Source organism: Enhydra lutris, unplaced genomic scaffold (assembly GCF_002288905.1).
Source record: "Enhydra lutris kenyoni isolate GAN:26980312 unplaced genomic scaffold, ASM228890v2 scaffoldscaffold110, whole genome shotgun sequence".
NCBI lineage: Eukaryota > Metazoa > Chordata > Mammalia > Carnivora > Mustelidae > Enhydra > Enhydra lutris.
The window spans coordinates 959,533-975,337 of NW_019154194.1; the positions used below are offsets into that span (position 1 = coordinate 959,533).

The 15,805-nt window shown below is 57.9% G+C and overlaps 1 protein-coding gene across 1 annotated transcript; it reads right to left on the reverse strand.

Annotated features, from left to right (window-relative positions):
* Positions 1-1,824: 1,824 nt before the first annotated feature.
* LOC111139535 (ETS2 repressor factor) lies at positions 1,825-9,336 on the reverse strand. The gene is made up of 4 exons (XM_022491834.1): positions 9,259-9,336; positions 4,562-4,796; positions 4,070-4,185; positions 1,825-3,947 (listed from the first exon to the last, which is right to left on the reverse strand). Exons 1-4 carry the CDS (start codon positions 9,278-9,280, stop codon positions 2,647-2,649), a joined length of 1,674 nt encoding a protein of 557 aa, XP_022347542.1. The 5' UTR covers positions 9,281-9,336; the 3' UTR covers positions 1,825-2,646.
* Between the last annotated feature and the right edge of the window lie 6,469 nt (positions 9,337-15,805).

Here is a 15,805-nt window from a genome sequence, read left to right on the forward strand (position 1 = left end):
GGATTTGGAGCGTTTTTAAAAGGTCTGTGGGATCTCTGAGGGACCCAAAGGGGTGAGCAATGTTTAAGAACCATCAGGAAGGAGCTTCAGGGGACTGGGGGGCTGGAGGAGGACAATGCTGGGGGTTATAGGCGTGAAGAGAGTCTCTGAAAGTTTGAATTAATTGATGAAGTGTTGTGAGCTCTATAAAGGGCTCCCTATTTGGAATCCGCGATCCTGGGGTGTAGAAGGGAGCAAGGGTGTGGTCTTGCAGAAACCGAATAGGCTTAGGTGAGTCATTAAAGATTGGAGGACAAGCTGGAATTTTCAAGACGGGATGCCACCTGTGACATCGCACTGGATCAGAATGGGGCAACAAGCCTGGCTCTGCTCTGGTCTGACCTGGAAAGCAGTTCTGGAGCTGAGCAGTTTTTAATCCATATTAGACCTGGTTGGAGGTGTTCTGAAGGCACCGGAATCAGGCTAAGACTACTAGTCCGGGTCCTCCCTCCTTCCCCCAGTGATAACATCCCCCTTTCTCCATCACACCACCACCACCAAATCCGTTGCATCTCTGTTGCCAGGAGACATGCCTCATCCCAACTTCCAGAAATAGCCCAGTGGCCCCCACCCCAGGGAGTGACTTACATCACCCAGGAGAGGGAGCAGTTGCCCACAGGCTGCCAAGGGAGCCTCGGTTTCCTGCCAGTACCCCAGCCCTGGATCCTCTTTACTGCCAATCGACATCATCTGGGACCACCCACCCTGGGCTGGCAGGAAATGAGGGTGAAGCCTGAGTAGATAGGAGCTGCCAGTTCCTTCCCCCTCAGAACTGTGCAGGGTGGAGTTTCTCTGTGAAGCCAGTCCAACAGGCCTGAGTCCTCAATTCCCACTCCATTTCTTAGCTGTGTGGCCTTAGGGAAACTCCTTCCCCTCTCTGAACCTCCTGCACCTCAACTATACTTGAAGGGGTTGGGCTGTTCCTAATGACAGCTTTCAGCTAGAATTCCTCCCGTTTCTTTCATCCCTGAATCAAGCTCTCCAGCTTGAGCTACTGGCTTTATAAGCTCACCTTTCAGAGCCTATGGTTTGGAGACCTTGTCTACAGCCAGCCATCCTGGCCTTAGGAGGAAAAGGTGTTGTCAAAAGAACATGCAATTCAGAAACGGACCTCATTTCGTGTCCTGCCTGGGCTTAGGGCCTTGAGCAAGTCCTTTAGCTGAGCCACCGGCCCCTACCTTGATGGTTGTGGGAGATATGGCGCTGCAGCTGACCTGGCATCAGGTACTGGGTCCCCAGCAAGCCAACCAAGAACAACCAGAATTAAGCCTATCCCTTCTCAACTTGCTGGTGGACAGTTCCCCTGGTTTGACAGGACCAATAAGGAACCCTGGAAGGCCTACATTTCAAGATACCCTGCAGGGCTGTTGCCAAAGTCCCAGGTCACAGGAACACGGACAGGAACACAAAGCAGCAGAAAGGCAACGCAGTTCTGGTGATCCGAAGAGCAGAGGCAATAGCATGGTTCCAAGAACTGGCGGATCCCCACCAGAACAGGGGAGCTATCACAGGGCCAGCAGATGCCTGAGACCTTTACCATCAGGCCCTGGGGGTTATCGTCCCCCTGAGGGTCCGATCATTTCCCAGGCCTAGATTGGACCCATTCAGAGGGGGATTAGACCCTTTGGCCATAAAGCCACTGGAGAAGCAGTCTAGGTTCCTGTCTTTCCCAATCAAAGGCTGCAACCTCCTGGTGGTTTTCCCAACACCCAGGACAAATCACCGCATCCAAAGGTCCAAAGTTTTATTGTTTTGAATACATTCTCCAGCAGCCCCCCAACTTCCCTCCCCCCGACCCTCCATCCCCAATACAGAATAAGGCTTGACCACAGACCCCCACCCCAGGGGCCCCAGCTAGGAGGCAGAGGGGGCTTCCAGTTTGGTTTCAGGGCACCCCCTTCCCACCCCCCCACCCACCTGCCTATGGGCTAGTCCTAGGAGCAGCTGGGGGTGAAGGGGTTGGACCAGTGCTGGGGTAGGGAATGGGAGAGGGATAGCAGGCACTTGTAGAGATTTGTGGCCTATGGGCGGCACCCCTCCCCCTCCTCTGCCCCCCACCCCCCAACATGGAATTTTTGGTTCATCATAAAATGTCCCTCCCTCCCCTGCTGCAACCCTGTGGGGTATAGAAACCCAGGCACTCAGGGCCCCTGGAGGGGCAGGGAAGGCAGGATAGGGGCTGAGGATGGCCGGGAGTGGAAAAGGACAGGGACAGGAGGCAGAGAATAGGGAGGGAGACAAGGCTTTTACTTCCTAAGCGATTGTAATAAAAAATGTTTCTGGGCATTGAGGCCAGCGCATCAGTTCAAATATAAATTTCCCAGAATGGAGGTGGCCCCCTCAACTCCTCCCTCCCTACCCCCCCCCCACCACTTTGCCTGGAGTTTAGAAACCCACAGATAGGGGAAGCCCCCAGCCTGGGAACCCACCCACCCTCACCATTAAAAAAAAAAAAGAAATTAAAAGTTTTATACAAAACGTGGGGCAGGAAAAGGGAGGAGGCAGGAAGACACCGGAGAGCTGTCCTCACCTCCAGGACTTGGGGGCGGTTAAGGCAGCAAAAGAAGCATGGGAGGTGGGGGGACTGGGGCCCCCTGCCCACAGCCCTCAGGAATCTCGATGCTCCAGAGAGAGCTGGGCTGTAGCGTGCTGGAGGTCAGAGCTCACGCGCCTTGGGGTGAGGGGTCCCCTGGCCTCCCCGGGCCCCTCCCCACGCACCTTCTTGTCCTCACCCTCATCCTCCAGGCCCCCAGCGGGGCCCCCACCCCCCTCCAAGCGACAGTCTTCACTCCAGCGTCGCTTAAAGCGCAGCTTGAGAGGCATGCACTGGGCTGCCCCGGGTGCTTCACCGGGCTCCGGCTTGGGGGGTGCAGGTGGGGCGCGAGGGGTCTTGAACACCTCCCCGTCTTCCTCATCCTCATCGCTGATGTCAGTCACCTCCACTTCCTCCGACTCGCCTTCCGAGATGGGCTCCACCTTGATCTGAGGTGGCAGTGGTGGCGGGGGTGGGGCCAGTGCCCCGGCGCCCTCCGCCAGCCCGCCTGCGCTGCTGACCCCGCCAATGCCAATGCCACTGCTCTTGTCAGCACCCGCCGGAGCCTTCTCCCCAGCAGCCCGCTGCCGGCGTCCCAGTGGGGGCGGCTGGAGCTTAAACTTGAATGGGGAGGAAGAGGAGGAAGAGGAGGACGAGGCTGAGGAGGGGACTGGTGGGGTCTCGGGCGCCATGGGCGGTAGCGGGCACTTGTCAGGGCGCTGGGGCTGGGGCACCACCAGCCCGGGGTAGTGCAGGAAGGCGCGGGGACTGAGGTGGTAGTTGTAGACGCTTTGGGTGTGGGCCTGCAGGTACCGTTTCATGTCCTCGGGGCTAAAGGAGAAGTGGGAGCCTCCCCCTGAGCCGCTGGGGCCCCCCCCACCACTGGGGTACATCGGGCTCAGCGTGGGTGAGGGAGTGTAGGCCAGGTGAGTGGGTGTCATGGGCAGAGCCGGCGAGAGCTGAGGGGGTAGCAGGGAGCCAGGACCAGCCAGAGGTGACACAGGAAAGGGGCTCAGGGGCTCAGGGCCACCCCGGGGACGGGGATAGACACGGAAGACGCCAGGGTCATGGGGCAGGCGTGCCAATGGGGGCCCACGGAAAGCCCCCAGCTCTGGAGGGCCTGGCGGTCGGGCCCGGGGGTCCTCTCCCAGCGGCTCTTCCAGCTCTGACGTGCCATCGCTACAGTCACTGACTGAGCCTCGACCCAGGCGTCGGGCCACCACAGCTGAGAAGAGGGAGGATGAGGATGAAGAGCAGGCCGGTGGTGAGCGGGGGTCCTCGGTGGGGGACAGCACCTCGGAGGGCGTTGAGGGAGGGAAGCGGAAATGGCTGCCACCTGATGGCACTGGCGGGGCACTCTGGGGCACTGCACCCCCTGCAGAAGAGGGAAGATGTCATGTCAATGCCCATGTCAAGCCCCCTGGCCCAGGCTGGACACAGAGGTAGATTCCCCACTTCCTCCATCTGAGGCCCCGCCCACCAGCCACAGTAACTCACCAGCCAACCCCACATCGATGAAAGGGTAATTAACCAGCACCAGTTTGTTGAAATTGAACTTGTAGGTGAACCTTTTCCCCTTGGTCTTGTGCAGTATGCGTTTGTTGTAGTAATAGCTGTGGGCACAGAAACACATGGGATCATTGGTGACACAGGACCCCAGTCTAGACCCTGTTCCTTGACCGGGGAGTCCAGTGCAGTTCACCAAGAGGGACTAAGAACCCTGGTCCACCTGAGAGAAACCAAGCAGCAGGAGGAATGGAACTAGCTCTCCCCTCAGGTCTAGAGACAGACTAGAGGCCACACCCAGGACTGCAGTCTCTCCCCTCTATGGGACAGAGGCGTTCAGAGCAGGCTTGGGACTTGCCCATCCGTGGTCACAGAGCTACGATTTGGCAGAGGATCAAACCCAAAGCCTATTCCCATGGGCTACAGGCTCCCCAAACAGTGGGGGCTAGCCACATCTGCCCAGGGGCTTCTGCCCCTCCTCACCGCAGGGCCCGGCTCAGCTTGTCGTAATTCATCTGAGGTTTGCACTTGCGGACACCCCAGAGCCGAGCCACTTCATCGGGGTCCTTGATGACGAATTCCCCGTAGTCCCCCTGCCAGGCGATGACCCCCTGATACTCCTCCTTCCGCAGCAGCTCCAGGATAAAGTGCCACAGCTGGATCTGCCTCGAACCAGGGGACGACTCCGGCTTGTAGGCCCAGTCCGGGAAGGCAAACCCTGGGGACGGGAGGCAGGGGAGTGGCCCCGGATCAGGACGCCAAGTCCAAGGCTCTGGGTCCCCTCCCAGGGTCCACCCTCCTACCCCACCCTCCACATGGGGAAATCTGTCTCCCCTCCGCCAAGTCAGGACCCGAGTTAGAGGGAGACAGTGTGTGTCTGTGTGTGAGGGGGCTAGATGGGAGCTTGTGGGGGGGGCGGTGGGAGGGAAGCTGGAGCCTGCTCCAGCGACACGGGGAGAAACAGGAAACCGTCGGCGGCGGGTCCCGGGGCCAGTGCCAGGGGGCCAGGCACCAAGCCAGGCCGGCGGGCAGGGCTGCCAGTGGGGGGAGGGGCAGGAAGGGGCACACGTGGCCAGCGGGTTGGGGCGAGCCCCCCCCAACCCCAACTCCCATTCAGGAACAGTTATACCCCTCCCCCAACTTACCCCATAGCTCCAGTCCCCTCCTGAGAACATAACACTGTCTCCCTCCCAAAACCTGCCAGAGCCTTACTCCCACCCCAGGACCCGATGATTTTTTTTTTTTTTTTTTTTCTTAAAAGGACCAGGAGGGGTGGGGTGGCTGGTTGACGATGAGGTCAGCGCTTGTTCACACAGAGGCTTCTGTCTTCCCTGGAGAGTGAAACCCAGACTGTCTGAGAGAGGCCCCCCCACAAGCCCCAGCCCCTCTGTGCTGCGCTGCCCTCCCGGGACCCAGGCACATGGACACAACCTGGCTGGAAGGCCCCAGCCCAGGCTGGGAGGCTGAGCAGACAACGCTGCAGCCAGTTCCCCCTTCCGCCTTCTCATCCTCAGCTTCTTCCCTGCCCACCTGCCTACCCGCCCCCAGCATTAACCTTGGGTAGAGGTTGGTGGTGGGCTGGCTGGTCCCTGGAGGGGGTGGGCAGCCTGGGGGGGGTTGTGGGGGGGGCTGCGGTTGTCATTTCCCAAACCCCCGGGTAATCAGGGGCCATCAATAATTCAGCACTAGGCAGCCGGTAATGGAGGGGTGGGAGGAGGGAAGGGGAGGAAGAGAAGGAGGGGGAGGCAAGGCAGGGGCTCTGGTGCCACCAGAGGGAGAAGACCAAGGTGTGGACAGCTAAGGATGGGCGGGGTCTCAAGTCCCAGTCAGACTGCCCCTGTGAGCCTCTGGCCCAGGGCCCCGGATCAAGCCCCAGCTCAAGCAGGTACCAACCGGGCCTGAGCCAATGGTGAACCTCCCTCAGACTCCACCGTGGTCTGGACTCCAACAGGGGATCCTTCCCCTTGGGGACATGGAGGTTCAACAGTTCCTACTCCCACAGGGACCACCCCTTCTAAATCCAGAACTGACTCTGTTCCCTACAGTGACCCAGCTTCCTGAGCCCTGGCCTTGGGGAGAATGGGATGGCCAGCATTCCCCAGGCAGTCCCTGCCCCATTCAGAAATCCCAGCCTCAAACTAGCCCCTCAGGGCTCCAAGGATACGACCTCCAGCCCTCCAGCTGGTCACACACCCGGAGTCCTACACCAGCAGCCCTGCTCCATTTAGAAGTGACAGCCCCCCAACAATGCCTTCCATAGATCCCAGCATCCATAACCCCATCACTCTCATAGGAATCCAGGTGTTCATCCCGTTATCCTCACCCCGTTTGAGAATCCAGGTCCCAGGGTCTTCCTCAGGGCCCCAAGGCCCTTGGGAACCCAAGTTACCAAGTCACTAGCTCCTCGTACCCTCTGAGTCCTCCCAAAAGCTCCTACACCCCCTCCCCGACTCCGGGCACCAAGCTCTGTGCTTCTCCCACCTAAGCCTCAATCTGGCTCTCAGACCCAGGAGTGTGTGTGTTGGGGGTGGGGGGGGGAGCCCCTGAGACAGCAGTCTGGAATTGGGGGGGTATACTGACTTCCATCCTCACCCCCCCAAAATTAAAGCCACCCTTCCCAGCCCACCCGCCCCAGCCTCCTTGTCCCGGTAACCAGGCAACGTGTGTGCAGCGACAGTCCTGGGAGCGGGGGAGCAGGAGGCTAAAAATAAACTTTGCAGAAGAGAAGGAGTGAGAGAGACTACATGCAACACAAAGGGAACTCGGAAGGGAGGTGGGGGGCTCTGGAAAGGCCTCAAGCTGCATTCCGGGGACTGTCCCAGGCCACCTTTTTAACCGCACCCCCCTCCCTGACCAAGCCCCCCTCTGTGGTTAGAACCCTGGATCCCACTCCAGGCAGGGACCCTCCCCACTCCCAGGTCCACCCCAACCCGGCTTTCCTCATCGGACATAGCATACATGAGAGCCTGTTCCTGGCTTTGGGGGGGAGAAGAGCGGGGGTGACGTCAGGGTGTCTCAATGGGGCTCTGTTCCCCAGGCCTTGGAGCCAGGAGCCAGGCACGGGCAAGGGGAGCATGTGTGAGTGTGTGTTGTGTATGGGTCCACGTGCTTCAACAGGGAACCACCGGGCCTGCACGGAGAAAGCTCCGGGAAGCAGGACCTCTGGAGCATGGGGGCTGCTGAAACAGGGAGCAGGCAGCTGACACTGAGAGAGGTGCTCAGGACATTTTGAGACAGGGTGGAGAGGTGGCAGCAGACAGACAGGAAGGGTTGGGATGGCAGGGTCCCAGAAGGCACACCTGGGTCCCACAGAGGCGGGGTAGGGATTCTCCCAGATAGACTGGAAACCAAGGAGGGGGGGGGGAGGCGAACTCCTGGGCACCCCCCAAATTCACATGACTGGCCAAACTTTTTTTAAAGGGACTATGGGGGTCGGAAGGGAGGGGTGGTGGTAGAGGAAGAACACGCCGACCTCCTGGGGGGCCCTACCACCTCCCCCACTCCAGGCAGCCCTCGGTGGCGCCAGAGCCGGGAAGAAAACAGGAAGTGGGAAACAGCCGCGGCAGAGAGGAGAGAGGCCGGGATGGAGGATAGGATGGAGGGGTGTGCAGACGGACAGACGCACCGATGGACCGATCGGGAAGCCATTCCAGGCCCCCGCCCCTTCCCCCAGCCGGAGAACCCACACGCGGCTCGGCCCCAAGACAGACTTAGGGGAGCGGCCCAGCCGGTCCCACCAGGAGAAGGCCCGAAGCAGGGAGGGAAGACGAGGCGGGGTTGTCTGGGCGCCTAGGCCCCCTCCTCGGGCGAGGAGAGGCTCCTGCTGCCCCCAAGGCCCAGCGGCCCTACAGCTTGTGGGAGCCAGAGAGTATGTGGGACGCACGTGACTGACCCTACAGCACTCCGCACCCCTGCCCCACCCCCCCTGCCCCCCTCCTCGGCTCCAATCCCCAGGCGCCGGAGCCCCGCTCGGAGCCCTTTAAGAGCCGCCCCCACCCGCCGTGCGAGGGGGGGGGGCGGGGTGGGTGGGCCGGTCGGGGCACACACCCGCACACGGGAGCCCTAGCCGCTGCCGCCGCCGGGGGAAGGAAACAAGTTTGAACAGCGGCGCCCGGCCCCCTTCCCCCTCCCCCGTCCCCGCCCCGGGCCGGATTCCGACGGGGTAGACGGGTAGGGGGCGGCTGGGACCCCTCCCCCCAGCGCGCTCGGGTGCAAAGTCCAGCCCGCGGGAGCCCGGGGGCGGCGGGGGAGGGGAGGGGGGAAAGTCCGAGTGGGAGGGGGGTTAATCCCGCTGCCCCCCCGCCCGCCGACGGAGGCGGGGGGAGGGGAACCTTGGCCCCTTAAGGAGGAGCAAGTTGGCGGGGAAGAGGGGGGCGGAGGGAAAAGACGGCCGGTTGAAAGAGAAGCGCTGGATGAGGGAGGGGGGGCGAAGGGGGAGCCTCCGCGGCTCCCCCCACCTTCCCCACCCTCCTCAACCCCGGGGCCCGGCGACGGGAGGAGGGTACCCAGGTCTCCCCGGAGCCACCTTAAAGCCGCGCGTTCTAAGGTCGGAAACAAAAAGTTCCTTTTTCGAACGTTCGGGCTGCGCTTTGGAACTTTGCGACTCGGCGCGGGCGGGGGAGCGAGGAGCCGGAGGAGACGGGCGGGGGAGGGGCGGCGCAGACCGGACCCCGAGTCCTGGGCTCCCCAATCACGCCCTCCTCCTAGAAGCCATCCCGTATGCCCCGGTAAGCCGGTGCGGGGCACGCGCCGCGGTGAAGGTCATGGGCCGGACCACGCAGCGCGGAACCGGGAATAGCGGGCCCCGTGGACAGCCCCCCCCCCACAACGCCCCGCACACGTCCCGGCCCCCAGAGTGCAACGTGACAGAGCGGCGGGGAAGGACCCCGCCACCCCCGTGATCCCGAGAGTGGGCGAGAACCCAGCTTTCGGGGTTCAGCAGGGAGAGGACCAGGACTCGCAGCACCCACACCACTCCGCCCAGACCCAGAAATTGGGGGGGGTCCCATGCAGCACCCCTCGCTTGTGCCACAAGAAGCAACAGGTCTCGAGTGCTCGGGGGTCCCCCCAGAACTAGGGATCACTCGGGCTACCCCGGAACCCTCCAGCCCCCCCAAAGTTTCTCCGCCTGGTTTCCCGGGGCAACAAGTCTCCCCCACACGTGCTGCCCCCGCCCCCACCTGTGTCCGCCGGGGTCTTCATGCTGGGGGGCCCGGGGCGAGGCGCCCCGACTCCGGGCCGCAGCTCCCGGCGCCCGCGCTGCCCCGTCCCGTCCCGCGCCCGTCGGGCCGCCCTCGGCGTTTCACCCGGCCTCGCCTCTCAGAGCCTCTCCCCTCCCCGCCGCCGCCTCCCGGGTTAATATCGCACTCCGGGGCCGGGACGCCCACGCCCCCCCGGCCGGCGACGTCACCGCCGCGTCGCCATGGAGACACTGCGCCCGCCCCCTCCCCGCGCACTCACACACACACTCTCCGGCGCGCAGCCACTGAGGACCGGCCGGCTCTGGGCTTAAAGGGGCCGCGCGGCGGGGGAGGAAGGAAGGAGGGGGCGGGGGTGGGATGGGGTCCTGGGGGTCATGACCCTTTTCAGAGGCTCCAAGTCTGCAGATAACTTAAGTCCCCGGCACTCGCGACTTGCCGCCCCTCCTCCTCTCCTGCCCGCTGCAGAATCCAGAGTTTCTTTTGGGAGCTTGTAAGAGGGCGGGGGAGGGGGGGGTGGGGGGGAGGTGGTCATCGAGGGGGTGTCAGAAACTTTTGAAAGGCCTGGACCTTTCGGGAGGGGCCAGAATCTTCACTGCAGGGGGCGGGGTCAAGACCTTGGAGGGTAATCAAGACCACAACATTTCCCACCCTGGCTTTACCCTTCTTCCCCCACCTCCCCCCAGCCCTGACCCTGAATGGGGGCAGCTGTCCAGGGGTAGGGTGGAATGGGTGGGAGGCATTTCCCAGCATCGGAAATGGGGAGGCGGCTGTGCCCTCCGCTCCTCCGGGGATGGGGTCTTCCAGATATCCCCAACCCCAGCTGGGGAGGAAGTGACCAGAGAGAATGCATTCAGGAGCATCCCCCCAACTCTATCCCCAGGCTGCAGCTGTCCTAAGGATGCCGCTTGTGTCTGAAGTACCCCCCACCTCCACCACCAGCGCGGGGGTTCCGGAGGTGGGGCCAGGATGCGAGGGGGCGACCAAAGTCTGAACAAATGTGATCCCAGGGGGCACTGGGGGGTCGCCAGGAGAGAGGAAGGTAGGGCTTAAGGATGAAGGCCAGTGCGTAGGGCAGTGTTAAGTCTGTTCTCCGCAGCAGGGAGGGATGGATGGAGCCTGAGGCTTCAGGAAACAGGAAATCAGCGCGATCAGATGGCTAGTTGGAGCCGGCAGCAGGGTAGGAAGAGGGCAAATAGAAGCAAGCAATACCCACAGACAGAGCCTGGAGTGAGTTTCAAAGAAGACTCGGAGGTACCAAAGGAGGAGAATAATGCAGGGGCTGGGGGGTGATGCTCAGAGAAACTGAAACTGAGAAGATGGGCAGGGAAAGACAAACAAGTCAGGAGGGTCAGACTCTGACTTCTTAGGTCTTCAACCTACAGTGCGTTCCTAGATGCATTAGAGCTGTCTGTCACCATCGCCAAAGAAGTCTCTAGCCTCTTCCTCCGTGGAGACCAACGCCTCCAGGGAAGCATCACCTCCTTGGGGAATTATGTAACCTTGCCTACAGCCAGTGCAACTCCCCCACGGATATTGTAACCCTCTGGGAGCTGTGTGGTCCAGCAATAATAATCGCCATCATTGTTATTATAACAGCTCCCGAATTCCTAGTGCTCATGATGTGCCAGGCACTGGGCCAAGCATTGTCTGGGGCATCTTGTCATTTGATGTTCACAAAATCCCAAGGAGGGAAGTTACTATTGTTATCCCCATTTACAGATTAAGAAGGTGAGGCTCAGAGGGGAAATCAGTCTGCCAAATTTCTACCGCCAGGAAGTGTTAGGAGTCAGGACTCTAACCCAACCTATTCCGTTCGAAACCACCACCCTTCACCACTCAGCTTTAGGAATGCCTTTACTGCCCGTCCCCCCATCCCCGCCAGAAAAAGACCATGAAGAGTTTCAAAGCTAATAGGTCTGTAACAACTTCAGGGATCCCACGCTCCCATCAACAAGAGAGACCTGGGTTGCAACCCTAACTTTGCTATTTCCTGTCTGTGACATAGAGCAAGGAAATTTGCCTCTTTAAGCCTCAACTTCCTCATCTGTAAAATGGGGATATTATTAGATCCTACGTGACCAGGTTGTTTTAAGAAATCGGAGATGTGGGGACGCCTGGGTGGCTCAGTTGGTTGGACGACTGCCTTCGGCTCGGGTCATGATCCCGGAGTCCCGGGATCGAGTCCCACATCGGACTCCCAGCTCCATGGGGAGTCTGCTTCTCCCTCTGACCCTCTCCTCGCTCATGCTCTCTCTCACTGCCTCTCTCTCAAATAAATAAATAAAATCTTTAAAAAAAAAAAAAAGAAATCGGAGATGTGAAGTGGGCATGCAGAAAATACTGGGAATAATTTGTAGCAGAACGAACTGTATACCCAGTAGATAATGTAGGCACCCCTCACCGTATAGACCCCCAACCATAGACAAGAAACACAGGGTACTGAACCGTGAGAAAAGGCCTCTTGATGGCATAAGTCCCACCCTGACCCAGTCAGGTAACTCAATCTTACTGTTTCTATGACATACAATCATGGAGGGTGGGCACGCCTCGTGATAGAGTCTGGGCCATCACAGAGAATGGGCATTCCTGGTGAAAATGTCCCTTGGGTAGTGTGACCTCTGGTGGTTTGTGAAAACCTATCCACCGATACTGTAACCCCTCAGGGATTGATGAGACTCTACCACAGAAGTGTGGATCTTTTTGGATAATTCACTTGCCTCATGAACGCTGAGAGCCATCCTCAAGGAAAGTGGACCCATCACCACGGGTCGTTCCTTAAAGACGCGCCATATCAATTCCAATGAACAAGGGGACACTCCCCTCCCCGCCCCCTTGGAAGAACCTCCACAGATCCCTCCTGGGGCTTGTGAAAAGTGCAGCCTCTCACTAAGACCTAAGACACGCTCTGGGGAGAAAAGAACTCTGTCTAGACAGTGAAGGCGCCCTCGGCTCCCACGGACCTAGCACTCCCTGTTCCAGTTTACTATCCTGACACAGATAACATTTATCCTGTTGCTGTCAGGCTAAGGCATGGACAGAACTTGTCCCCAAAGAAGTCCCAACACTCCACGGACCTCACTTCTGGAAAGGAAACTGTATGGATGATGAAAATCATAGTCACAACCTACCCATCACCTATAATGAGCAAGAGTGAGCCGTTTCTACAGTGTGAACATTGTAGATCCCTTAGAAATAACATGAATCACCCCATAGAGAGAGTGCCGCCACCTCAACAGGGTGAACGCCCTCAAACACAAAATGTGATCCCATTAGAGAGTATTGAAATGCTGAAGGGCCCCTGGGTTCAGACCTGGGTCCTTCTTTCTCCTCCACCTGTTGTTCGTTCCTTTCGTGATCTCCACCAGCACCATGTTTTCACATGCCCTCTCGATGCTGGTTCCACCCGAATTTCTCTCTCCAGCATAGGACTCACCCCTGGTCTCCAATCTCACACACCCAACTGCCTCACCGGTGTCTCCCTTTGGATTTCTCAAGCTTGCCAAGTCAAAATGGCTTCCGTCTGCTCCCCCAAACTTCCCCATCTTGGGCACCCGCTGTGCCATTTTGCAAACTGCTCAGGCTGAATTCGAATTCTTGGGGTCTTCCTTGACTCTCTCTCCTCCCTCATCCGATCGGAAAGGAACTCCCATGGGGTGGACTTTCAGCTGTTTCAGAATCTAGCTCCTCGTCACCACCGCCACCACCACACCCCTGGTCTGGGGACTCTTCATGCTCTCCTGGCTGCCACCAGCCCCTACAGTTTGCGTGCACCCACAACCAGAGGGGTTCTAGTAAATCACATGACTTCCCTGTGCTGTCCCAAATCCTCTGTTCCCTGGGAGTAAAAGCCAGCTCCCAGTAGTGACCAGCAGGGCCCTTCCTCCCCGACTTTGCCTCCCACCTTTCCCCTCCATTTCTGTGCCAGCTGCACTCCCAGCTGAGATTCCTTGAACAGGCCGGGCAGATGCCTGCCTCAGGGATTTTGCCAGTGCCGTTCCATTTGCTTGGAAGTCTCCCCTCCCCGCCCAAGCCACCAGAAGTCTACATAGCTCTGCCCTTCATCTCCTTCAGGCTGATCACGCCATTTTATTTTATTTTAAGATTTTATTTATTTATTTGACAGACAGAGATCACAAGTAGGCAGAGAAGCAGGCAGAGAGAGAGGAGGAAGCAAGCTCCCTGCTGAGCAGAGAGCCCGATGCTGGGCTTGATCCCAGGACCCTGGGATCATGACTTGAGCCGAATTCGAAGGCAGAGGCTTTAACCCACGTAGCCACCCAGGCGCCCCATGATCACGCCATTTTATTTATTTATTTATTTTAAGATTTTATTTATTTATTTGACAGAGATCACAAGTAGGCAGAGAAGCAGGCAGAGAGAGATAGGAGGAAGCAGACTCTCTGCTGAGCAGAGAGCCCGATGCGGGGCTCGATCCCAGGACCCTGGGATCACGACCTGAGCCGAAGGCAGAGGCCTTAACCCACTGAGCCACCCAGGCGCCCCGATCACGCCATTTTAAATTGGAGCTCCCGTCCTAGGCCCCTGCGTCCCTTTGAGGCACTGTTTTTCTCCATGGCACTTTTTCTCAAGTGACATATATTTCTGTGTCATTGTAGTTCCCTTAGAAACTACAGTGTTTCTAACATTGTGAGAATGTTAGAATTCTATTCGTCATCTGAATCCCTCCTCTAGCCTTGCTCTATCACTGGTGCCTACACCGGTGGTGGTGGTGGGGTGTCGTAGAACAGTCTGGTGATACATACCTGCTGAAATGAACTGAGTCCATGTACAGCGGGCATAACCCCACTGTGAGAACCCACCATACAGACAGAACAAAGCCCATAACCGATTGAAACTCCCATTTGCGGGGTGGCTCTCGTATGGACGGTGGAAACCCAAATAGTACAATGCTCAAAAATGGCGTGAACCCCAGGACAGGCAGCACGACCCCCATAAACCTCATGCAGATAGGGTAACCCTCATAAATGATGAGCCCCATTCAAACAGCACAGCCTTCATAAACTTTGTGAGCCTCGTAAAAAAGGGCACCCCACATAAATGGTGTAAACCTCATATTGCCAGCATAACGCTCATGAACAGTGCAAGCCCCATATACATGGTGGGACAGCAAATAAACCATGCGGGTCCCCCTAAAATAGCTCTCATTACTGTGCTCTGCCAAAGAGTCAGCGTGGCTTGTTGAACTTTGTGTGAATTCCTCTAGCCACAGGGTCAACTCATACAACCTAGGTAAACCCACATGCACAGCGAAGATGAACGTATAAGTAGGGTCATTTCTGTAACTGGTGGGCCTTTTTTTTTTTTAAAGATTTTATTTATTTATTTGACAGACAGAGATCACAAGTAGGCAGAGAGGCAGGCAGAGAGAGAGAGGGGGAAGCAGGCTCCCCACCGAGCAGAGAGCCCGACATGGGGCTTGATCCCAGGACCCTGGGATCACGACCCAAGCCGAAGGCAGAGGCCCCAACCCACTGAGCCACCCAGGCGTCCCACTGGTGGGCCTTTTCATGTGAATAGTATAGCCCCATAGTCCTATGGCCTCATGCAATATAACCCATGGACACTGTACCCTTGTGTGGACAGTGCCGTCTGCCTCAGTGGACCACTCAGTATACAGCATAGATTTCACAACAATTGCAGTAGGGACGCCTGGGGGGTTCAGTCGGTTAAGCATCTGACTTCAGGTGAGGTCATGATCTCAGGATCCTGGGGTCAAGCCCCACATCAGGGTCTGTGCTCAGTGGGGAATATGCTTCTCCCTCTCTTTCTCTGCCCCTCCCCCTGCTTCTGTTGGGTGTCTCTCTCTCTCTCTGTGTCAAATAAAATCTTTTAAAACATGCAATGGTTGGGGCGCCTGGGTGGCTCAGTGGGTTGGGCCTCTGCCTTTGGCTCAGGTCATGATCTCAGGGTCTTGGGATCAAGCCCCTCATCGGGCTCTCTGCTCAGCGGGGAGCCTGCTTCCTCCACCCCCTTCCTCAACCCCCTGCATGCCTACTTGTGATCCCTCTCTCTCTGTCAAATAAATAAATAAAATCTTTAAAAAAAAATCCAATGGTTGCAATAAACCTCAATGTCACTACGTCAGTTTTATTAAGTCGTTGATAATGTAGCCCTTTTCCATAAACAGGGAAAAACCCCATGTTCCATTTAAGCCTCCTGGGCCTTTGTAACCTTCATAAAATTATATTATCCACCCTCCCTCCCCAAAATCCTAATTCTCCCATTAAAATTTACCAAAATGCCCCTCAACACGCACATGTATTAAGACAGTAGAACTAAATAAATAAAATCTTTAAAAAAAAAAAAAAAAAGGGATGCCTGGGTGGCTCAGTTGGTTGGACGACTGCCTTCGGCTCAGGTCATGATCCTGGAGTCCCGGGATCGAGTCCCGCATCAGGCTCCCGGCTCCGCGGGGAGTCTGCTTCTCTCTCTGACCTTCTCCTTGCTCATGCTCTCTCTCACTCTCTCTCTCTCAAATAAATAAATAAAATCTTTAAAAAAAAAA

Coding starts and splice junctions, on each gene's coding strand:
- LOC111139535 (XM_022491834.1), bottom strand. CDS start 9,280: ATGAAGACCCCGGCGGACACAG. Junction 4,797..9,258: donor GAAGACCCCGGCGGACACAG/GTGGGGGCGGGG, acceptor TCCCGTCCCCAG/GGTTTGCCTTCCCGGACTGG. Junction 4,186..4,561: donor AAGCTGAGCCGGGCCCTGCG/GTGAGGAGGGGC, acceptor CTGTGCCCACAG/CTATTACTACAACAAACGCA.